This window comes from Filicampus tigris, chromosome 13 (assembly GCF_054856515.1).
Source record: "Filicampus tigris isolate MCC_2025a chromosome 13, RoL_Ftig_1.0, whole genome shotgun sequence".
Taxonomy (NCBI): Eukaryota; Metazoa; Chordata; class Actinopteri; order Syngnathiformes; family Syngnathidae; genus Filicampus; species Filicampus tigris.
This window is the reverse complement of record NC_141229.1, coordinates 18,945,155-18,968,724: the sequence shown is the minus strand read 5'-3', so window position 1 is coordinate 18,968,724 and position 23,570 is coordinate 18,945,155. Positions and strand designations below refer to the sequence as shown.

General features: G+C 41.1%; 1 protein-coding gene and 1 long non-coding RNA gene across 4 annotated transcripts in view; one reads left to right on the top strand and one right to left on the bottom strand.

Annotated features, from left to right (window-relative positions):
• The first annotated feature begins 168 nt into the window (after positions 1-168).
• The window catches only part of ttc7b (tetratricopeptide repeat domain 7B), a 35,779-nt gene continuing 12,377 nt past the window's right edge, over positions 169-23,570 (top strand). Inside the window, exons 1-19 of one of the 3 annotated variants that reach the window (XM_086050199.1) lie at positions 169-421; positions 2,398-2,552; positions 2,874-2,949; positions 3,052-3,144; positions 4,451-4,614; positions 4,890-5,011; positions 9,527-9,605; positions 9,942-10,117; positions 10,292-10,355; positions 10,469-10,606; positions 11,611-11,799; positions 11,899-12,016; positions 13,219-13,276; positions 15,297-15,369; positions 15,512-15,672; positions 15,747-15,863; positions 15,992-16,089; positions 18,660-18,896; positions 20,931-20,981. In XM_086050199.1, coding sequence (XP_085906325.1) covers positions 301-421; positions 2,398-2,552; positions 2,874-2,949; positions 3,052-3,144; positions 4,451-4,614; positions 4,890-5,011; positions 9,527-9,605; positions 9,942-10,117; positions 10,292-10,355; positions 10,469-10,606; positions 11,611-11,799; positions 11,899-12,016; positions 13,219-13,276; positions 15,297-15,369; positions 15,512-15,672; positions 15,747-15,863; positions 15,992-16,089; positions 18,660-18,896; positions 20,931-20,981 — 2,290 coding nt within the window. In that variant the 5' untranslated portion in view covers positions 169-300. The remainder of the gene's footprint in view (positions 422-2,397; positions 2,553-2,873; positions 2,950-3,051; positions 3,145-4,450; positions 4,615-4,889; positions 5,012-9,526; positions 9,606-9,941; positions 10,118-10,291; positions 10,356-10,468; positions 10,607-11,610; positions 11,800-11,898; positions 12,017-13,218; positions 13,277-15,296; positions 15,370-15,511; positions 15,673-15,746; positions 15,864-15,991; positions 16,090-18,659; positions 18,897-20,930; positions 20,982-23,570) is intronic. The other 2 variants (XM_086050197.1, XM_086050198.1) reach the window with 2 other exon arrangements.
• Positions 13,478-17,158, bottom strand: LOC147137838 (uncharacterized). Its single transcript, XR_015089400.1, has 2 exons — positions 16,533-17,158; positions 13,478-14,276 (listed from the first exon to the last, which is right to left on the bottom strand). It is a non-coding gene; the product is annotated as an uncharacterized LOC147137838 (long non-coding RNA).

Here is a 23,570-nt window from a genome sequence, read left to right as displayed (position 1 = left end):
GTACCCCATGTTTAGGGAAGTGTCTATTTCTAATTTCACAATATAATGTATTTGGTGTGTAAGGACTCTGTTGTAATGATAGTCACCGCTCCAAACTACAAGTTAAGCAACCCTCTAAATAGAATTTGATGCAATAAATGAAATGCGAGTGGGGGTGGGCGGGATTGTTAAAAACGCTGACCTCTGTGCTTCAATTTGAAGTACACAACCGAAAGCGCAATTGCATGTACATTAACTTGACAGCTACTTGTCAAGAACGATTCGTTTGTGTTTTGGTCCAAGCAGAAGCCGCTCACCAAAATGACGGCCAAGAAGTCTGGTTCACGACTGGAGACCGAGATAGAGCGGTGCCGTTCAGAGGGACAATGGGATAAGATACCGGAGTTAGTTCGACAACTCTCAGCTAAGTTGATATCAAACGGTAAGATGTTTTTGTTCAGTCAAACGTACAAGCGGCCTTCCTCTCCATAGGAATCCACTGGACTTCCTGACACATGAAGACGTACATGGGCTACTTCTACATCTTGACATTATTTATGCCTAATTCTAAAATTAATAAATGTACCAGAAAAGATTTGCTAGTCCTATCGCGCATATGTAACCCAAAGGATGGCAGATATTTGTTCCCTCCTGCAGACTCCCACCACTTCAATTTAGTTTTGCCTGCAGACGTCTTCGAAAGCCAGAAACCAGATATATTGATTTAATGTTTTTTTGTTTATTATATGTTATTCTCACTAATAATACGCCACTAGCTGCTTCGGAAGTAGAAACACACTTGAAACTTGATTGGCGCGCATGCTAGCCGTCAAACTGGCGTTTATTGCAATCTCTTGTACACATGAAGAAGTTATGCATATAGTGGTCCTCCTGAACATGGCAGAACGTCTTTATAGGTTATGCTGAAATTGATTCATAAATGCAGGGACGGCGCTACAACGTGGCACCCCTATAGCACCCCATAGGCTGCTATGTTAACCCCATAGGGTGCTATAGCCCCTCCAATATTTGGTATTTTAAAATGTATTTATGAATTATTTTCTCAGCCCCCCTACATATTAGTGAAGCACCCCTTTCGCACCAGAAAAAAACACCCTGGAGCCGTGCCTGTGTACTACATGTATTTAAAAAAAAGCTGGCTTTGTGGAATGCAATTTACTCATAATAATGACAAGCTCTGGTCACCGACTGCAACCAGCAATAGGATTACTTGTCATAATTCTGGTTGGTATGTGTATAGGAAGGTGGCACGGTGCACGACTGGTTAGCACGTCCGCCTCACAGTGCAGAGGTCGTGGGTTCGAATCCGGCTCCGGCCTTCCTGTGTGGAGTTTGCATGTTCTCCCCGTGCCTGCGTGGGTTTTCTCCGGGTACTCCGGTTTCTTCCCACGTTCCCAAAACATGTACGGTAGGTTAATTGGACACTCTAAATTGCCCCTAGGTGTGATTGTGAGTGTGGATGTTTGTCTCTGCGTGCCCTGCGATTGGCTGGCAACCAATTCAGGGTGTCCCCCGCCTACTGCCCGAAGACAGCTGGGATAGGCTCCAGAACGCCCTTGTGAGGATAAGCGGATTGGATAATGTATGGATGGATGGATGTGAATAGGAACAGTATGGTGCTGTCATGCACATATCGGTTAGAATTAGTCCACAGCGATTTTACGATTCAAATCTTTCAAATCGTTCAGTTTTGTTTTTTTACACTGTTACTTTTTACCTTTACTTTCATGTTGACACATTGGTCATGAGAACGTTTTCAAACTGCTTCCATGAATTACTCATGCAAGAAGTGGAACAATTATCCACAGCTAATCAGTGTGAAGCACTTTTTAGTACCAATTTGGTAGAAAAGCGCTATACAAGTGTCAGCTCATTTACCATTTAATATCAGATACATCAATAACTATTTTGATTATCAATTAATCATTTAGATATTTTTTTCAAATCAAAAAGTTGTCCAAATACTGGGAATGTGCGGTACCAGAATTCTTTGTGTTGAATCAAAAAATAAAATGAAAATCTGACATAATATTACTGAGCAAATCAGTAACTGAATCATATTTAATTTGTTTGTGCAATTTCTACACTGTCAATTTGACAAAATGCCCTGTTTTTGAATAAAGGGATGGAAATTAAAACTCTCTTTATCCGATTCATGAATTTATTTTCAACAAATAATCAACAGATGAATCAATTATAAAAATAATTGTTAGTTGCAGCCCTGAATCATATATTGCTGTAATCAATAATTCATTTTAAATAGGTTGAATATTTCTCTGATTTATTACATTTTCATGAATTTGACTATATTTCAGAGGTGGGGTCACATGCCAATCAATGATGCCACTTAACTTTTTTTTTAAATTTTTTTAACAAATATTCTTTTCATGTGTATAGATGACCTTGGGGAGCTGTTATTGGGGGAATGCAAGCTTCTGACATACCTCAAGGAGAATCCAATCAAACAGGGTGCGAGTCCAAGAGGCCCACGACCGAAACTGGTGGAGGTCAGGAAGCACCTCACCGCTGCTCTGGACAGAGGAAACCTCAAGGTGACAAGGCAATTAAGCTTTAAATCACAACACCGTAGTGGGATAAAGTGCGTGGTGGACTATGCAAAATGGAAATGTGTTACGTGGAGGGACAAATCATTCTTTTATTTCTGTCTGTCTAAGACTGGAGAAGGCCTTTTTTTCCCAATCCACAATGACTGCACCCACATGCAAATGACACACAAATGGACACACTATAGACCTACACTACACTGTACACCTTGGTTGCTGTTTCTTTTTGTGACTGGGTGTTGGGAGATATTATATACATGTATACAATTTACCAGCGTTTGACCTTTTTGTTTATTGTCTGCTTTCCAGGCTGATTATCTCCAGGAAGCAAGCCTGCTCATGGCTAAACTTAGTTATGTTGAGGCAGAGTACAGAGACGCTTTAGGTAACTTTCAGATTCATTGATCACATTTAGTTTTTAAATTAATTTTTGTCGTAATTAAATGCCCCGAGTTATACCGGTATTTGTAAAATGATTCCTTTGCAGGTCACTATAACAGGGTGAATCTGGATGACATGCAGCTGGTGGGAGCTCCAGTGTATAGGCTGTCTATGATAGCAGAAGCCTTTGCCACTAAAGGTAAACACACATAACTTGTACTTTTAAAAAAAATGGAAACTGAGGCACTCAAAGTATTTTGGATTAAAAGGCCTTTATTTTAACATGGCCAGTTGGAGATAATGCTTACGCGTTTCAGCCTTGGTAGGCCTTATTCAGGGATGACGGCGCCTCAGTTTCCATTTTTTTGAAGTCCAGCATTGATCCCTCGACTGAAGAGCACCAAAGAGACAGTTTTGAGAAAACTCAAAACTACCGAGAAGCACTCCTATACGCATTGATTGCTCTTACACATAACTTGTATTGTGAATCTTATTATATTGTACAGGTTGTCACATTTTTGTGGGTATGCTAAACTCAAATGTTTAATGTTCAGCTACTTTGAAGCACATTATGGTAGTAAAATGTCACCCCTGCTTAAATAACCAAAATTGCAGCAATGTGTTTCCTAGAATGTGTAACAAATTTATAATGAAAAATACATCTTCTCTTTTTGCTGTCTAAAAGAACAAAATAAAACATTTATTTTAGTCCTTGTAGCGTTGTCCAGTAATGTCCCTTTTGAACTTTGTCAAATAATGGTTTGCAGCATAATCTTTGGAAAGAACTTTATGAGACTTCTTTTACCTTATTTGCTAACCAAAATTTGTTAGGAATTGACCAGAGTTATTTCCTGTAGATACCATTGACAAAAGAATTCCAATAAGAAATCGCAGATGGAACAGATAAAGATTCTTTGCCCACTGCTGCTACAGCGGCATAGAAGCAAATTGCGGTCCAAATATGCTTCCTGACTTGTATTAAATTAACACATAATAGAAGATCAGATAAAGAATCGTTTTCTGTTTTTCAGTTGCCGATTTTTAAACGAGAAACGTAAGATAGTTCGCTCCTGTTCAATGGAGGAGAGATGGCCTTTCCACACGTGTGAATATCTGAGACCCGTGTGTGTGACGTTTGTCTGAAAAATAAATGCAGGTGCCCGCTATTCCATGAACTCTTGTTCACACACACAATTGAATATTCACAAAAGATAAGTCATGAGAAATGCTCACACAACATTAACAAACACATGTGAAAATCGCACATGTATTTGTGCATCTCAAAAACACGTGAAAATCACAAATATATTTGTGTGAATAATTTTGAAACAAATCTATCTCCAAGAGGAACAAATACAACTTTGATTGAAGTGAGGATTGGTTGATTTTGAGGTCAGAGATGGAGGGAGTAGGAATGCCACTGGATTCGTGTTGCTCAAAGTTTTGAAGAAAGTCGTTGTATTTTGTATGTTATGCTCTGACACTGTGTCGTCTCTCTGCCTCAGGCTTGTGTCTAGAGAAAGTCCCAACTGCCTCTCCGCTGCTGTCCAGTAAGAATGCCGGTTCTCCCTCCTCCAATCGGAACACGACGGAGCGAGAGCAAGAAATCATCACCTGCTATGAAAAATCTGGAGACATTGCTCTGCTGTACCTGCAGGAGGCTGAGAAGGTGTGTGTTTGTGTACTATGTTGTCTCTGTCAACATTATGTCAGGCTACTTAGGCTAGCAATTTCGCTTATGTGCTCATGCACTTTTCAGGCGATATTAAAACAAATGTTTTCTCTTTCTATCCCAAATGAAATGACAATTCAAAAACGTAGCTCTCGACGGCCTGCATGAGGAATTCCATAATTCCAACCTGCTATAACTTGGTAGTTCTGTTGGAGTGGTGATTGCTGACAATTCTTTTTTATTTTTTATTTTATTTTTTTTCCTTTCCTCAGGCATTGTCAGCTGGAATTCAGAATCGCAGCCCGAAGCCTGGTCCGACTTCCCAGGACCAGGAACTGGGTTACTTCCTGGAGACAGGCCTACAGAGAGCCCATGTCATCCACTTTAAGAACGGGTAAGACACCTGCTATTCTATCACCTTATGTCCGCTCACAACGGACGGCAGATGCCAACAACAATTGTATGTCAAACAGCAAGTTATCTTAGGATGCAGTAAATTACCTCGAAAAAAAATACACCATAACCCAATTTAAGGTTGATGCTACAGTTTATCTACATTAACATAGGTAATTACCAAAATATTTTAGTGTGTTTCTTTACTTATGTAGCGAAAATGGGCGTCACTAGTGTCAATAGTTCGTAGTGGCCGGGAGCAATGCCTGCATTACTCCTGCCCGCCTCTAGGGGCACCACGTCAAAGTTTTATGTTATTTAGAGGGAAATTTGACGAAAAACCTCATTAAATCAGTCATAAAATGTGAAGGTGCGACAATAAAATAGATTGTGAGCTCTTGGAATAAAATAGAGGTTAATACCTTGACCCAAACACACACAATTCACGCTTGACTGAGAACCCAACAAGCTTTGTTGGGTTCTCAGATGACCCGACCGGCCGCAGCGCGGGGTCGGTCCGAACGGGAAAGAACCGGCGTGTTGCTTCCCAAGGGCCAGAGTCCGACGTGTCTGCCACGTGTGTGGTGACGAGGTTCGGAGTGGTCCAATTTAGCTTTTCAGGTCAACCGCGGTTGAATTCCGGGCGCGTGGATGCGCCCTCAAAAATGCAGCCAAAAGATACAAAAGTTGAGAAGTGAAAAAGGGAGTTTGAGAAGGTTCTTTGGGATCTCGTGTTTTGGAGAGGGCGAGATTTTTGAAGAGCCAATTCTTGAAGAGATTCTTTTGAGAGAGCGTCAAGTTGAGAGAGAGTTGAAGTTCAGAGAGAGCGAGAGACAAGGGCCAGGCCTATTATCTCCTCAAGAAAAAGGGAAGGGGTGAGGTGTCCACCCCCACTCCAGCTCAGGTTTCAGGTGAGCCTCAATTCATGACAATAAAGTTAGATTTGAGTCTATTAAATTGTCCTGTTTAAAACCTTGTAAAACTTTGTAACTGGCATCAACTGTCATACTTCAGCTGGGAAACATCTCATTCTGAATGCATCTAAAGTTTAGGAGTCAAAGATATGAGTTTAAGCCTGTATCTACACTCGTAAACCTGACCAGAAAAATTATTATTACCATAGAGAAGCATATTCATCAATGCAAAGTTATTAGCAGGATACACAAAGTAAGCAATACACAAACATACATTCAACTATGTTTCATTTCAAGGTAATTTTGATTGATCAAAAGCATTGGAAGTTCAATGCTGCAGTTCCCATGTCGACCTCTTGGGGTCGGTCTTCATCCAGCACTGTCGATGTTCATCGGGGTTTGTGAGAGGAACCTTCTGGCTTCCGGCTGGGGGAAGGCTCCATGAAGTCTGTTTTAAGGCCGTTCGAATCCACATCCGTTGTCTGGAGAGGTTTTCAGGTGACGACGAGTGGCTCCTTATCAGGATTTTGGGTCTTCCTGAGTCCTAGCATATCCTTGTAAAATCCAATTGTCGGGGTCCCCTGGTGATTCAATTGTTTTTAAGTGAGGCTGGAGTAGACTTGATGGCATCTGGCTGAATCAGTCTCATAACCTGAAGATGTGGTCCACATGAAGCCATATTCGCTACAGACCCCCCTTTGGCGGTCAGAACCAGGGTTCTGGCGCTTCCGGGCGGCACCTCACAGGGAAGGATGTCATCAGGTGGACAAGTGACACAACAATGCAACAACCAAGGCATACAGTCGTTGCATACAAATACCACCCACCCCCCTGGAGTTTTGCCGATGTGACGATGGGTAGGTGTAAATGTGCCTCGTGTTTACTAAGTGTGTGTCTTAGCGGTACAGATGGGCCGGTGCGGAGAATCTAACCCGGTGAAGGGCATGATCCCGCGGTACACAAGCAAGTACGTACTCTACTATAGGTGGCTGATCCCATCATAACAGGTGGACATACGGTCATATGTGGTTGATGGCGAAAGAAGAGGAAAAAAAGCAACAACAAAAAAAAAAAAGAAGGGGAGAAAAAAAAAGCTTCTCTAGGGATGGGAGGTAGATTTTTACAGACCAAAAAGCCGCAAAGCAGGACTTTGGAGGACTCAAGGAGAGTCAACCTGTTTTGCTCCCCGTTGGGTGTGCCTATTTGGCTAAGTCCTTTAGGGCATTGGAGACCATTATTCTAGGGGCAAGCAAGGTGGGACCAGCTACGGTCTTAGCAAAGCTATTCTTGGTCAGGCTAAAGGGGTACCTAGTGTAAAAGAATCCTATCCGTTTAGTTGTCCATAGGCTAACTGATTTCGTGCGGCATGTCAGTCATTAACATGGTGACAGTTTTGGTGTGAGCGAAATCAACTTTAAGCACAGACGGGCGTCGGTTCATGGTTTGGTTTGTCTCATTTGATTGAGCCTATCCCTACGTATTTTGCAACCTAGGATAGTACCGGTAAGCGTTTTGCTGAGCCAGTAGATTAAGGGCTTGTTTTTCCCTGTTACATTGGCTGGTGAATGTCTTTGCGTGAGACTCCCCACATTCCTTGACGTTGTTCAAAATTGCGGGGTCCTCTGGTGATTCAATTGTTTTTAAGTGAGGCTGGAGCAGACTTGATGGCATCTGGCTGAATCAGTTTCTCATAACTTGAAGATGTGGTCCAGATGAAGGCAGATTCTCTTCACTTAGTACACCAATAAGTAGAAGCCCTTTGACTGAAATTATGTTTTTAATGCAAAAATATTAGGGGTGTAAGGGTACATCTATTTAATCGATGTGTGTGCCCTGCGATAATAAACTTTTTCGTTTTTTGCTCGTGCACGCCATCTCTGTTCGCCACCGGAGATTTACGTCACGTAGGCGACGTCGATGATAATAGATAAACATGGATCATTGCGGCGAGGAAGGAGGAGATTTTTAAGACGAAGCAGTGTGTTCGTTTGAGTGTAAACACTTAGGATTTTGCAAGAAAGGAGATCGTCTTGATAAGACGGTTGCTGTGTAGAGACTTTGCAAATGCAGAGTGTAATATAACGGAACACGACTACTCGGTGATGAGTCTCGGCTGGCGCCTTAGCATCACAAACAGCAACAAACCTGAAGAATCTCCAGCGGCGGTTCAGTGCAAGGCCATGGGACAGACAAAAAAGGTTTTGCTGCGTAGTGCGGTATTTATTAAAAAATGTGAACGAATGCGTGAATGCTCGTTCGGATTGGCAAAAGTAATATACCACCCCTAAGAATCCGACTGAAATTCCATTCGGATTCTGACTTTTTATTTCCATTTTCATTGCGATTGGTCATTCGGATCCCTTCTAATCGGAATACATGGCTCCATGTACGGCTAGTAGTGACAAGGAGAGTGTAGCAACTTATAACAGACAATAAATCCAACCCCACCCTAAACAAAAAAACACTGAATAGGCAAATTGGTTAATGTTGAACCGCTGATATGCGGGCTATTGTTCTCATCTGCAGTTCTTTTTTCGAAAAAATGCTCTGTTCAGCAGAAAATGAATAATGACTGAATGTGCCATCTTGAAAACTGGTGCAAGAAAACATTCAACAACATGTGTCCAATTAATTAAAGTATTCGCTCACAGGGTTTTTCCTGCATTCGAAATTGAGAGGCAGCCGCCTCCAGCTAATTGTGTGCCCGCCTCCAGCCAGAACGATTGATATTGCTCAACACAGCGCGATTGATGTCCTTCTGTGGCAACAACGTATTTGAAGTACAGCTGCAGCATTCGCCACTATGAAGGCGCTCTATCAGGCCTGGCCAACTTGCATCTCGCGAGTCACATGCGGCTCTTTACCCGCTTTCATGTGGCTCGTTCTGAACTTGCAGCGCACTTTTTTCAATCCCATTCATGTGTATATGGTGAGGGGCGGCACCACAGAATGGATCGTTGCTGGGCGCAACTGCACGCACTCGGCCGTCTGCCACCACGCCGTCTTCGTGACGGCAAATCCCCTCGGATTGAAACGTATTCAACTTTACAGCGGCGCCATCGTGACTTCAGAAAGCGTTTGTAATAGGAGAGGGGCTGGCAAGCGATGAGGAAGGAGTCTTGCCTACCAAGTTCACTTTTAAAATGGGAAGTAAAAAAAATCAGAGCAGAACAAAAATGTGAAGTGCAACACAGGACATTTTAACAGTTTTTGTTGAATGTAGTGGCAACCCCACAAAAAAACAAACGACATAAAGATAACAGAAACACCAGCACAAACACACATTAAAGCTAGCATATCTTGTGAGCTCATATGCAGGTCTATTTTATGTGTGTCCATATTTGTGCAGTAACAGTTTAAAAATGTTGGCTCTAGTTTTAATAAGTGAATGCTTTAGCATGGTAATAGTCATCTCTTAACTTAAAGTATGTTCCCTGTCAAAGAAAGCGAGTCAGTTGAATTTATAGAATACATGGTCAGGATGGTACCACCTCTACCTCAATCAAACCTGGCTCACGGACGAACAAACTTGGGCACTATTCTTTTTTTAAATTGCTTTTTTCTGTGATTGTCCCATACGCATGTTTCTTTTCAACACCTAGAAACCTGACGCGAGGCGTTGGGCGATTTCGAGAAATTCTTCGAGCTGTTGAGACCAGGACGACACAGAACCTGCGCATGGTATGGAACAGGCTGGAAACTTTGGCTTGGGTTAAATTGTGTGACAGACTTTGTTCAAGCTTTATATTGAACTCTACATCACTTTGTTCCAGCTGCATTTGTTTTCTAAAGTGCTGGAGAAATAGAGTTCAGTTATATCAAGCTATCACAAGAAGTATATTAGGGAACGTGAAAGAAACTTAAACAGGCTGCTCTTTGGTGCCAGAATACGTGTGTAATTGTGCGTGTTTGTATGAACGCGTGTGTGTGTGTGTGTGTGTGTGTGTGTGTGTGTGTGTGTGTGTGTGTGTGTGTGTGTGTGTGTGTGTGTGTGTGTGTGTGTGTGTGTGTATTTAGACCATAGCAAGACAGCTTGCCGAGATCTTGCTCCGAGGAATGTGTGAACAGAGTTACTGGTCTCCTGTGGAAGACCCACCCACTGTGTCACCGCTAGATGATCCAACGCGACAAGGACACATCCAAAGCAAGAAGTACAACTTAAGCCGACGCCCACGAGTGTACTCAGGAGAGAAGTAAGCAATAATGTTATTGCTGTGAATGATGGGAATAAAGTAGGAAGGCAGCGGAAAAATGTTCTGTTGCCAATGTGCAATGTTCTCAAGTCGCTCATCTTCTCTCTGTCTCTTTTCCTCTCATCCTTTTGAATTCCACCTTTTGGAATCTCTTCATTCATTTCTCTCCCTCAGTCTTTTCTGCCCCCAGGAGAACACAGAAGAAGCATTGTTGCTGCTCCTCATCAGTGAGTCCATGGTAAGAAATGTGCCACTCCGCCAGTGACGTACAGCTCTCCAAAGTAATAAATTGTCACCATAACACTAAACTTGTTTCTGCATTCAATACTTTCTGCTGTGTGTGTATTCCAGGCAAACCGGGATGCTGTCCTAAGTAGGATTCCGGAGCACAATAATGATCGAATCATTAGTCTACAGTCTGCCTCTGTGGTGTACGACCTGCTGACTATAGCTTTGGGCCGGAGAGGGCAGTATGAGATGCTATCAGAGGCAAGTAATATGGCAGTCCTCAGTCTACTGTATTTACCAGTAGTCCTGATTGCTGAATGACAAAGCCGCAATCAAGACTGTCCAGACATCCACTATATGTCAATAAGACACAAGTGTGAATGATTTAATGAAATCTTGTAGAAAACTGAATTCAAAACAAAACACCAAGGTCAATGTTCATTTTTGAGTGGTACTACTGGAGATCTTTTGAATTTTTTGGCAAGTTTTTTGTATTACTGTAGTTTTCCATGGTGTCGAAATGCATCTCATCGCTCATTTATTTATTTATTTATTTTTAAAGTGATGTGCTACATCCATTTTTTACCACCTACCTATCGGGTCGCGAGGTCAGCAGCTTTAGCAGGGGAGGCAAGACTTTGCTCTTCCCAGCCACTTCTTCCAACTCTCCTGGGGGATCCCAAGGCGTTCACATCCTCCGGTCCCCCTTCTTAACTCATTCACTGGTAGACATTTTCAGAGCCTCTTTTACCCTAACGTTTGGAAAAAATTGGAAAAAAATATAAATAAATTCCTGAGATTGAATGGCTAGACGAGCGCCCCGGTCTGCCAATACAGAGGCGCTGTACCCGATGTTGTAGATGTGTTTCCACCGGGACAGCCCCACAACATCCAGAGCTCCGGGAACTCCGGGCAGATCCCATCTATCTTGGGGCCTTGCCACCGAGGAGCTTTTTAACCACCTAGTGACTTCAACCCCAGGGATATGAGAGCCCACCTCAAAGTCCCCGGACTCTGCTTCTCTAAGGAAGGCCAGTTAGAATGTAGTTACCCCGACATCGCTAGTTTTTAAGTACTGCATGGTGTTTGTAGACGAGATGTCATGTTAAGATGTGTGACATTTGGAAATGGAAACTCATTTGAGGTAAACTGCAAGAATGCTAAATTTAGCTTAGCATAGCTTGTGACACGTCTGTCAACACATCGCTAAGCAGAGACCCAGTGTGAGCGTAAGTGACATGAATTGTCCCTGTATTTTTTTCTAGTGCTTGGAGCGAGCCATGAAGTTTGCCTTTGAGGAGTTCCACTTATGGTACCAGCTCGCACTGTCTTTAATGGCTGCCGGGAAATCTGCTCGCGCGGTTCAAGTTCTGAAGGAGTGTATCCGACTAAAGCCAGATGACCCCACCATCCCGCTGCTGGCGGTCAAACTGTGCATCGGACCCCTCCACTGGGTAACAGCTGTACTTAAGCCACAAACTCCATCATCCATGTAGCTGTTTTTATATCACAGATGTTGTTTTTCTAATTAAATTCATGTCTATTCATCCTAGCTGGATGAGGGTGAGTGCTTTGCCAAAATGGTCATCGACATGGGGGAGAAAGCAGCTGAATTTAGAGCAAAGGGCTACTTGGCTGTTGGACTGGTTTACAGCCTCAAAGCCACGGATGGTAAGTCTGTGTCTATGCTCACGCCTCCCATATGTCTGAGACAATGGGCCTCATTTACTGACGGCGTGAACACACAGATTTGTCCAACCCAGAAATGTTATTTACAATAGGTTCTATGCAGATCCACTAGTCTAAACATGACATTCTGATTAATATTGCATTTGTGCAATAAGGGTTAAGCAGTAAAATCCACCCGTATTCCACAAATGTAATATTAATCAGAATGCCATGTTTAGACTGGTGAAGGCGCATATAACCTATTATTGCAAAGACATTTTGGGGGTTGACTTCCACATTTAATCGTGCGTAAGCACGTTTGACACAATTCTGTGATTCATTGTTATGTTTGTACTTGAATATGTGTGTATTCTGTGAACAAACGTAGAACCTCGCCAGAACATGTGTACGCACGAATAATGATCAGCTTTAAAAGCCATAAAAACAATATATTTTTCAAAATCAATTTTAACAATAATAACTGAGGTTGTGAATTTGCTAATAAATTGAACAATGTCCTAACAACCATGAAAAGGACACTTCTCATCACTTTTAGCCTCGTTCTGCTCAAATGCTTGGCACTGCTGTAGGTACTGTATGTGTTTATTCGCACAAAAGCCATCGACGCACATTTCCACATTAATGTAGGCTTCAAAGTTTTCATATTGATCAAGTACACATGCACGCTACAAGTCTTGAGCAACATTTCCAGAAATGTACAGCTGACAAATGACCGTCAGAGGCACACACGTAACTCCGACCAGCATGACATATGCTGTATTTTCTGTGGCTTCTATATATCTATTCCTGACTATTTTAACAACTTATGCAGTGTTTGTTCTTGTCTCGGCTCTGAATGTATTTTTTCAATGCATGTTTTGTGTGCAGCATTCTATAATTAAACTTTGGATTTAATTAACAATGGTTAGCAATACAGCGTTATTATATGTTATCACTTTCTGTGTTTTGTAAGTTTTCTGATCATACAAACCTTTTGAAAGTAGGGTAAAAAATAAGTAAAGTCATGAATATTTTGCGTAACTCACTATGAACCTTTGGCATTGGCTGAAATGCGTTCAACAAATGCCTCTTTATGGGGAAATAGCAACGTGTTTTATGCGAATTGTAGCACCACGGGCACAAGTGAATAAAGTCTATTGTTTTTACTGACTGCTTTTTTACTCCTGCTTTCTATGTCTCCATAGCATCATTGCGAAGCACACAAGAAGAGTATCAGAGAAAAGCTTTGGGAGCCTTCCAGAGGTTTGGTGTCTGTTTTTTTTTTTTTAAAGCTATTTCAGAATGTTTTTCAGTAAGGGTGTTCCAATCAGGCTTTCATGCTGCCGACACCAATACCGAAGTGTGATTGGCTGTTACCAATGGCACGGATTCGGTGTAAAATGTATAATAAAAATTGTATGTGAATTAAAAAAAATAAATGAATAATTCAACAGATTTAAAAAATATATATAATATGCCTTTATTATTCAAAACAGGACATTGCTTCAAATTGGCGTTGCAGAAAATGCGCAGACTAATTATTCAGTTACTGGTTTGGTCTGTAGCATGTCAGAAAATAGGGGAAATGAGCATCATTATTTTTCCCAAGTAAAAGCAGCTGTTTGCAATTGTCCTATACAGATTAAACACAAAGATAAGCACTAGTCACATTTATGTGGATCTTAATGCAATGCAAATACTCCATATCACACATCACAGGGCAAATTAGTTTTAGTATAATTCGTATAATTTTTTTGTTTGGGTTCAAGGGGTGTCATATTCTTGTTGCCTTGTGTCAGAGTGTCCTCAGCTACTTCGCCAAGCATATCGTCTCATTGCCATGGAGATGTCCTCGGTTTACCGGCAGTGGACCGAGGAAGGAGGGGTGAGGGCTGATAAACTAGCGTTCAAGTGGTAGTTTTCATCCAGGGTAGGTCCAGATTACAGATGTTTTGGAATCAGGCGGACAACAATTCAGTCATCTTTGAAAGTCTGTTAGTCTGTGACTCTGTGGCATCAATTTGCTGAATCATCAGTCAATTTTCATGGCGAGACGCCAACTGCTCAGCGTTCTTTTCCATTTCGCCAAGGAACTGAAAAATGGCATCCACTTTACAATTGAGTTTGGTCGTCACTTGAGTCAGAGTGTTGATTGCCCGCCCCACTACATCCAGAAAGACCGGCCTGTTCCTTTCCAATGAAACTCCCGTCGGCTGAATTTTGCCATAGATCAGGAAACTGCCAACTCCAAACAGCAGGATACCTGTAGAAGTCCAATAATATAGAAATCTTTGTCAACAGAATCAAGAGTCCAGCTGACTAATTCCATGGTTGGATATTCAGAAGAAAAACACATTATATGCAATACAATTAATCTATCTCAGCCCCCCAAACTACACATTTAATGTTTTTTTCCACAATAAAGGCTCCACTCAACAGGATTGTACTTTGTGATAACATTTGCTCTTCACATATGGTGCATTACTGCTATCAACCAATATTATCCTTTTACTGCAAGGGAACCAATATTGTGAATTAATGGTGGTGGGATTTAGTAAACATCAGGTCCCCATCTAGCGGTGGGGATCTAAAGCACACTCACCAATCTCAATATCATATTTAGCTTGTATTGCAAGACAAAAAAAATAGTCAAGTGATGGAACTTATCCAAAAAAAAAAAACCTTGTAAGTCAATGCACTTGTATCTCGAAGCACCACTGTGGGTGCCAATTTATCAGAAGCTAACGGTACAGTTTGCCAGTCTATATACTGCAGCTCTGCTTACTTTTGGGCTTTGGAGAAACTCGGCTTGAGGGCTTGCGTAAATTAATACAAAATACAAAAAAACTAATTTACATGATCATTTTTGGCTGTAGGCAACTAAAACCGGTACTTGGTCCTGAAATTTTACACTTGATGTGTGGACAGGCACATTTGTATCTATCTATAGTCAATTTTCCATATGTCCCTTAAAGCATTTGTCCTGAAAAGGCTAACAAGCTCAATAACTCTAAATGTAAACAAGAAGAAACACTTGGTTCCATGATTGACCATAAAAATGATTGAGTAAATTAAATCTAAAATAAATTAATGCCCGAATTTTAAAAAAAAAAAGAAAAAAAACGAGATTCACACACTACTGTGTAACGAGTGACCATGAAATGACAAGAACTAACTTTTTCCACCACAACTTAGAATTTGAACAACACTGTTGGATTCTCTACAATACTCTGTCTTATAATAATCATTTGAATGAACACACAAACTTCATCTCTGTTGACAGAGCTCAGAGTTTGTCTCCAACAGACCATCTTGCAGCCTTCTATCTTGCACTGCAGCTTGCTGTGTCTAGACAGGTAAATGTGCTTATTAAAAGTCACAACATACCGTTGACCTTTGTCATAGAGTCAGGGATGTACAAGGAAACCAATTATGTTACATAGTTGTGTTTACCCCTAATGTAGTGAAAACCTGTAGTCTGTGCATATGTGTGTGTAGATTCCCGAGGCGCTAGGCTATGTTCGACAGGCCTTGCAGCTTCAGGGGGATGATGTTCACTCCCTTCACCTGCTGGCCCTGCTTCTCTCAGCACAGAAACACTACCAGGATGGTCTCAATATTATAGAAATGGCCCTATCTGAGTATCCAGAGAACTTCAAGTGAGACACACACAAATATGATTCACCCCATTTAAACCCCAATCTGACCGTATGTCTATGCATGCGCGCTATAGCTTGCTCTATACTAAGGTGAAGTTGGAGAGTATGTGCAGAGGATCAGAAGAAGCTTTGCTCACTTGCAAACACATGCTGCAGATCTGGAAGAGCTTTTACAACCTTACAAATCCCAGGTATGCGCACACACACACACGCGCGCGGCTGCCTAAGAACCTGACTGGTTTATTAATGTTGTGGTCATATGGGACACCCAATGTGTGTTGTGTGCTTTAAAATATGCCATGCATGATTGTTGTGTCAGTGATTCAGGGCGCGGTAGCAGTTTGTTGGATAGAGCTGTAGCGGACCGACGACAGCTGAATGCAATGACGCTGCCAGACTTCAGTGACCCAGATACAGGTAGGCGCACACACACACACACACACACACAACACTCATTAATGCAGTTGTACCACCTGGGATCTAAGTGACATTGTTATAATCCTCTTATTTTTCTAATGTATCATTGTTAAAATGACGGGGGGTGTATTGACACCTGCAATGTTTGCTCCACTTTAAAGGGACCAGACTTTGTTTCCAGACTTTGTCTGGACCTTTTATGCAGGTGTGAATACCACAGAAAAATCCTGGTGCGGATCAGACAACGGGACTAAGACCCACTTTGCTGGTCTCTGTGCGTTTCCTAATGGACTCGGTGCGGTTTGCTTCAAGTGTGAACACAAACAGCTGCCGATCCGCACCAACCACAGGATACATGCGCCTTTTCGGGCTTAAAATGCCACCGTAGCCACTAGCCAGGCATTGTAGGAAAAACAATAACCCGTATTGAACGTTGTACTTACGGTCATACCTGACCTTCCGTCCTCTGCTTAGCCAGGTTGCGGCCAGCATTCGCAGACGCTGTTCCAAAATTAGAAACAGCACGTCGCGAAACCTGCGTTGAATGAGCTGCTCTTGACGCTCACAATTATTTTGTCGCAGCACAAATATGCAGAGCAGGAATGCAGCAAGTAGGAATGACATGTTCTCCTCCATTTCCGGGTCTGCGCTCTGCGCGCCGCCGTCGTCAACGCGTTTGCAGAATATAGTTCACTTGCGAAAAGTACAGTGTGAATAGGAACTGCACCAAACAAAACAAATGAAGTCTGATTTTGGTCCGGACCAAACAAGCATTAGAAGAGCGCATTGGTCCATGCACTTTTCGAATGTGAATACACCTTGAGATTCTACATACTCAGTCAGAAGCAGTCATACACATCTTGCATAAACCTTACATAGGTCGGTGGGCTAATTTGTTAAGCGTTGTAAATGTTCAATGATCTTGATTGTTGTTCTTTTTTAATTCTGTATCTGCTCATTCATCCTAAACTAAACTATATTCACAAGTAGGCTAAATTGTTGGTACAGTTTTGTAAGGTGCCTTCTCGACACGTTCACGTTCCTTCCACAGATGTTCATTAGGCTTTAGATCAGGCCTCACAGAAGGAAAGAAGACACTGCACCCACAGTAAAACATGGAGGAGGCGTGCTTATTTTCTGGGGGTGCTTTGCTACAATCAGCACAGGGTGTCTTGAATTTGTACAAGGTACAATTACAGTGCGTCCGGAATGTATTCACAGCACTTCTCTTTTTCCACTTACAGAACACCCAATAAGTCATCACATGTACATAAGTATTCACAGCCTTTTCTACAAACTCAAAATTGAGCGCAGGTGCATCATGTTTTCACTGATCATCCTTGAGAGATTCCTTCAGCTTAATTGGAGTCCACATAAAAAATGTAATTAAAAACATTTATTCAGAGACAGGTTTGTCCCAAGGCATAAATCTGGGGAAGGGTGCAGAAAATGTCCTTCTTCTTTGAAGGGGCCTCCATCATCTGTAAATGGAAAATGTCCAAATCAGCAGGACTCTTCCTAGAGCTGCCCGCCTGTCCAAACTGAGCAATTGGGGGACATTGGCCTTAGTCAGGGCGGTGACCAAGAACCCGATAGTCAGTCTGTCAGTGCTCCAGCGGTCAGAGGAGAACCTTCCAGAAGGACAACCATTTCTGCAGCTTCGGATGGGTCCCGAAGACAGAACGTTTTGCGGTATGGACTGATTTATTATCATTTATTACCACAAAAACAGAACAAAAGTACAGAATATTGGTACCGTCAAGTACTGGTATGAATTCCCAGGTACCCTACCCCTCACTATCTGCAGCACTCCACCAGTCAGGCCTATATGGTAGAATGGCCAGATGGAAGTCACTCTTTAGAGTGACTTCAGGACACCTCTGTGGATGTCTTTGAGTGACTCAGCCAAGAGCCCACACTTGAATGCCATCGAACATCTCTGGAGAGCTCTTCATGAAATGAAGTGACGTGAAGTGGTAGAGCCACTGGGTTACTGTTTTTTTTTTTTTACTGTGCAGTCCACGTTTACATCATGTTTCATGAAACAAACGTGATATGTAGGAAGTGGCAAACCTTCTGATTTGTTTATATTAATATTATAATCTGCACTTGAGTTTGTGCCTTTATAGTATATTATTAGAATTACGTTGTCATGGTGAACGCTTACCAAACTGCACATCAAAATATTTAGTAACTACATACACCTCTAATTGTAGTAGATAAAGTGTCTTTCATATTAATTAATGCTTCATTTGCATTTACCTCAATATTCTATAATGCATGACAGATCTGATATTGTTTGTTGTAATGAAGATTAATTGTTGAAAAATACAATAGAAAGTACCGTTCCTTGAAAAAAAACGCAACTCATATCGCAATTGCAATTATTTGGAAAAAACAGCTCAATTAGATTTTCCATAAACGTTCAGCCCTAGTGGACTTCCAACAATTAAGCCTATGTCTATTTTTTTCTGCTTTCAATTTCAGTCTTTTTATTGATGCTTATTTTGTGTTCTTTTCTTTTAGGAATTGCTTCCATTGATTTATTTCTTTTACTGTTTGTGTTTTAGCCTCAGGTTCTTCCTCCTCTCACACTGGTTCGGAACCTGTATCCCCCACTTCCCCCTCCGGCATATCCACGCCGTCCTCCCCACTGTCCTCTCCTTCTTCTCCAGTTTTCATCCTTCAGCCTCCCCCACCACCCAAAAAAATCTTCCATCTTGCCTCCTCCTCCCCCGATGACCACCAAAAAGCCAGGACTCACTCCTTTTGCAACCACGTCACTCTTCGTCAGCTTTCCTCCAGCCGTAACGTGCCTCTAGTTTCGCTCAGCTCGTAGCATGGTGTGGACTTTGATGGCCCCAAAAAAGAGCACATTACATTTGAGCGTAGATCATCTCTTATGTTGTAGAACCTGTCTGTCTGGTGCTCTGTGTAGTTTTGTTCAAATAAAAATTTCAGAGTTTAGAAAAAGCTGGATTGCAAGTCCCTTAAAACAGTGCTGACAGAAAATGAGCACACCCAAAAGCTGATACAACAAAAGGAAAGAAGTAGGAAGGCTGTATATATGTTGTGTTTCATCGCTCGGTTAATGTCAGTTTACTCAAATAGTGGTCTCCCCTCTTATGGAAGGCCAGAAAGCATTTTGGGGGTTAGATTAGGGACCCCGGTGCCCTGAATTGCCAGCTGTGTTACCCACATGACGAGATAACTTTCCACCTCAAATAGTTGCCTCTAGGTGGCTGTATTTACCTTCACTATGACCAATAACACAAGGTGTTAAATGGCAGACGCATTTACACACAGCCGACACAGCAGACATGGCATCTGTAAAGCTGCTGTTAACTATGTCATTTAGAGCGAAAGAGCAGTAGCAGTACAGGTTGTGTGTAGACGGTTCGGATAATGGATGGATGGACACTAATAATGTAAATGAGAGCTGAGTCGTCACTGATGACGTCATTGATGATTTTTTACTACAGTGCCAGAGTTTTAAAAAAAATCACCGGAGGAGGGAATGCTTCGCAATATAATTTATATCCACCGAAACATTTTGGGAAATCCTGCGTGAGTCTTGGTCTTTTTTTCCCCCTTCCCTCATTCTTCTTCACCTAAAGCTGTGCATTCAAAAATAGATGACAGTTAAAACAATTAAGAGGGTGGACTCATTTTACTCAGCGCACTCAGCTTTGGTGCAAGCAGCTCTGCCTCCTCATCAAGCCTCGAACACGTAATGAGCGACTAGTCCATATCACACTGTCAACATCATTGTGGAATGGTAAAGTCGACAAGTTGAGTTGTCTGTAAAACTCCGATAGCATGCCGTGGTCATTTCGGTGCAAAAGCTGCTTAACATTCCAACGCTGATTTGAAAAGAATTAGGAATTAGAAAATACAAAAGCAGCTGACAAGAACAGAAGGTGACTCGCTGGAGGGGGGAAAAAGGCAAGTTAGCAGTTGGACACAAAGAGATGCTGTATATATGAATACATTTATATCCATTTATTATCACTTTTCTCCTACTAGACACCCGTTACTCTGTAGCTGATAAAATAAATTAAAAAATGATGACTGTCTAAATTACCCTGGATAGAAAACCCCACATTTGGTATCCGGATAGCCTACTTTACATACCTGAAGTACAACCATGTTGCCTGTCCCAATAATGCAGTGAGAATGCTTGTGATTCCATTCATAAGTAAAAAGAACCCAAAAAGTTATTCCTTTGTAGTCTAGCAGTGGTAAAAATTGCCATACCAATTCTAGTCTGCCACTCCAATATAATTAGGCCATAATGTTTCATCGACACTTCTTGATACCTATTAGCATAAAACCATTAGACAGCATGGAGCCCTGCTTTTTGCCATATGTACCAAATGTTTTATTTAACTGTTCATTGTAAAAGTGAAAGCTAATGACCTTTAAAATTTAATGTGCTCCAATGAGGGAACTTGACAGACTGCTTGCTTATTCAAACCTCACAAGCATGCTCAGTGTGTTTTAAAGAAATAACCCTTTTTGAAGTTGTGACGCTCGTATTATAGTTCTCAGCGGTAAGCGTTTTGCTTTGTGAAGTCCTGTACATTTTTCTCTATAAAGTTTGACATTATTTTTGTGATTATATCAATGTTAGTCATCTAGTCCAATGTTTTTATCAGAAAAAATGAGTTAGTTTTATTGCATGAACAATGAGGCCCTCTTAAAGAATAAACACTGTAATGCACTTTTAGGTTTTCTTTTGTTTCACAATGATTTGTCTGTGCTTGACCTCGTTTCTCTCTTTTAATCATTAACAACCACATTTCTGTTTTTTTTTTTCCCCATCCCTCCGTTTTTTCAAGGCGGCCCTCAGGACGCTAACATGCTTGGTTTTTCTTCCATGTTTTCTGTTTGTAAGTAGCCAAGTAACCTCCATCTGACCTTACGTTTTCCATTTATTGCTTTCTTCCCATCCTTTGTTGTAGTTACCTAGTTTTTTTTTTCCTGGTGAGATTGTAATTCATGTCCACATGGTGACTTTATTAGGTACACTTTGTAAATGCGAGGTTGTCAGCAGCATTCTTCCTTATTTAGGGGTTCACACAAACAAGAATGGGTAATGAAGTTCTAGGCAACCAAATTCTGAGCCAACTATCTAAATGTTGTAATGAGAATTGAATGACACTTGACTTTCTCTCCTATAGTAGTCTTTTCTGCTTGCAGGTTCTACTAGAGCAACATTTTATTACTTGTTAAAGGTTCTTTTCTTCAAACTCGTACTTTGTCTAGTTGCCCAGCCACACTTCTTTGGTATTAGTAAATTCCCGTCATTTCTGGCCAAAATCACTTTAATACCGTTTCTTTAGCTTTTTAACAGCTCCTTTTGAAAACACTTAACTTGAGTCATGAGATTGGCTTTTGATGCAGTGAGCAGTTAAACCAAATGTGTACCAAATAAAGTGGCTGTTTGTTGTGTACACGTCATCAGCTTTTACTTGCCATCAGCTGGTTGCTGCAAAATTAGAAACATTGAGCAGATTCAGTTAGTTGTATTTGTTTTAAAGGAATACAATGACTTACTGATTAAAAAAAAAAAAGCACTGTCCAATTACTAAATGCCTTAATATGACTTATAATTAAAATAAATAAAGATGTCATTACATAAAACAAAGTGTAGAATACTATATTATTATTTAATGCCTGTATGGTATCGCACTTAACTTGACTTTTGAAAGTGATTTTAAAGATTTAGTTTTCAGAAATAGCACAGTAGTTTTTCTTATATTGTGGTGAAAGATGGAATAAGATGCCAGTGGTCATTATACTAATTCTTTGACAAAAATGACAAAAGACCTGTTTTTAAATGATTAGCGATTATGCCTTGATTTTCGATTTTCAACAATCCAGTGTGGAACCTTTTGTAGAGGGAGTAAATTAAAGAAAAAAATCAAACCCAAAAGAAATACAGTAATCCCTCGTTTATCGCGGTTAATGGGGACCAGAACCCCCGGCGATAGGTGAAAAACTGTAGAGGTTGAATTTATGATTATTATTATTCATTTTAAATTTAATATTATTAAAATAGAAGAGAAGCCTTATCCAAATGCACATTAATGTGAATATCTAGCCCATGTCTCACTCTCACCAGCATGAAGAGCTATGAATATAGGCTGTTTATTCAACACATGTATTGTGTGTATATGTTACTACAGATAACACAAATGATGATTTAAATATGAATTATTTTACATCCAAGTGAGTGTGCAATTCTCTAGAAGTACAAAGAAAAATGCGCTTGTATTTAGATTTTTTTCGAACGGCGAGATATCAGTACAGTAGCGGTATCGCCCGATACTGCACAACCAGGTAGCGGAATCGGTATCGGGGCAAAAAAATGGTATCCGAACAACACTACTTTAAACCCCAATGTGACACCCAACAGTTTAATTTAAAGTCATTTTTCAGTTCATTTATAACCAATGGATTCAAGTAAATACATTTCACTACAGAAAAAAAAAGAACGCTAAAACAAAACTAATAACTTTTCTTCTTCTCTGAGTCAGTGTATTCCTTTAATTGATTGATTTAGCAGCTTATGCATGTGTCAACTGCAAACATTTAGGTGTGAGTCTGTGCTACAAGTGTCACTGTTTGGAAATGCAAGGGACAAAAATGTGGAAGGCCATCCATATGAAGATACACGGTGCAAAACGTATGGAAACCTCTATTCATCACAAACTAAAGTGCACAGATCTCCAGAATGGGAGAATCCTGAATTAACCTCAAGCAGCTATTTTTTTTTTATCATCAACTGTCACACAAGTATGAATTGAGATGGACGACTAACGTAACTTGCAAACTTGACAAGCAAGCTACATACTTATTCACTCAGTGCTCCTTGTCAAAGAGCAGAAGTAGATGGACTCAAAGACCCGACACCAGTCACACAATTCCCGAATCAAACTCCTTTTCCGCAAAAAAGTAGGTAAATATACCAAATTCCTATCAAGCTAATGGGAATGGGAACATAACAGGAAGTTGCAACCTACCAACAAAAAAAGCAATAGTTGCACTGAAGATTGCTTCGCCAAATCTTGCGATCAGTCATCCCTATCCTCGACTGCCGTGGTTGAAGAATTTGGTAAAGCTTGATAAAAGTACACTTGTGGAGTCTTTTCTGCTTGGACTGTGATTCTACTCGATTCTGTTATCTCCTCAGAAAAAGTGCCACAAAAACTGCAACAATATGTAGTTATGTATTAAACGGCATTGAATCGTTCTTCCAAATGGTTATTCATTAGGGGCCTTGACATGTTTTTTTTTCGCCAGTCAGCTGTGCGCAGGCGAGTGAGGCAGCTACTTTGTGTGCCTGAAATAACCTCACCTGCTGTAACAAAAGAGCACTTGCTTCACCTACTAATCGGTGTACAGTGTGATTTATGTGTATTGTATGCATGGTGGTGCACATGACTTCACTTGAACCTGGTTAATCCAGACTCTTA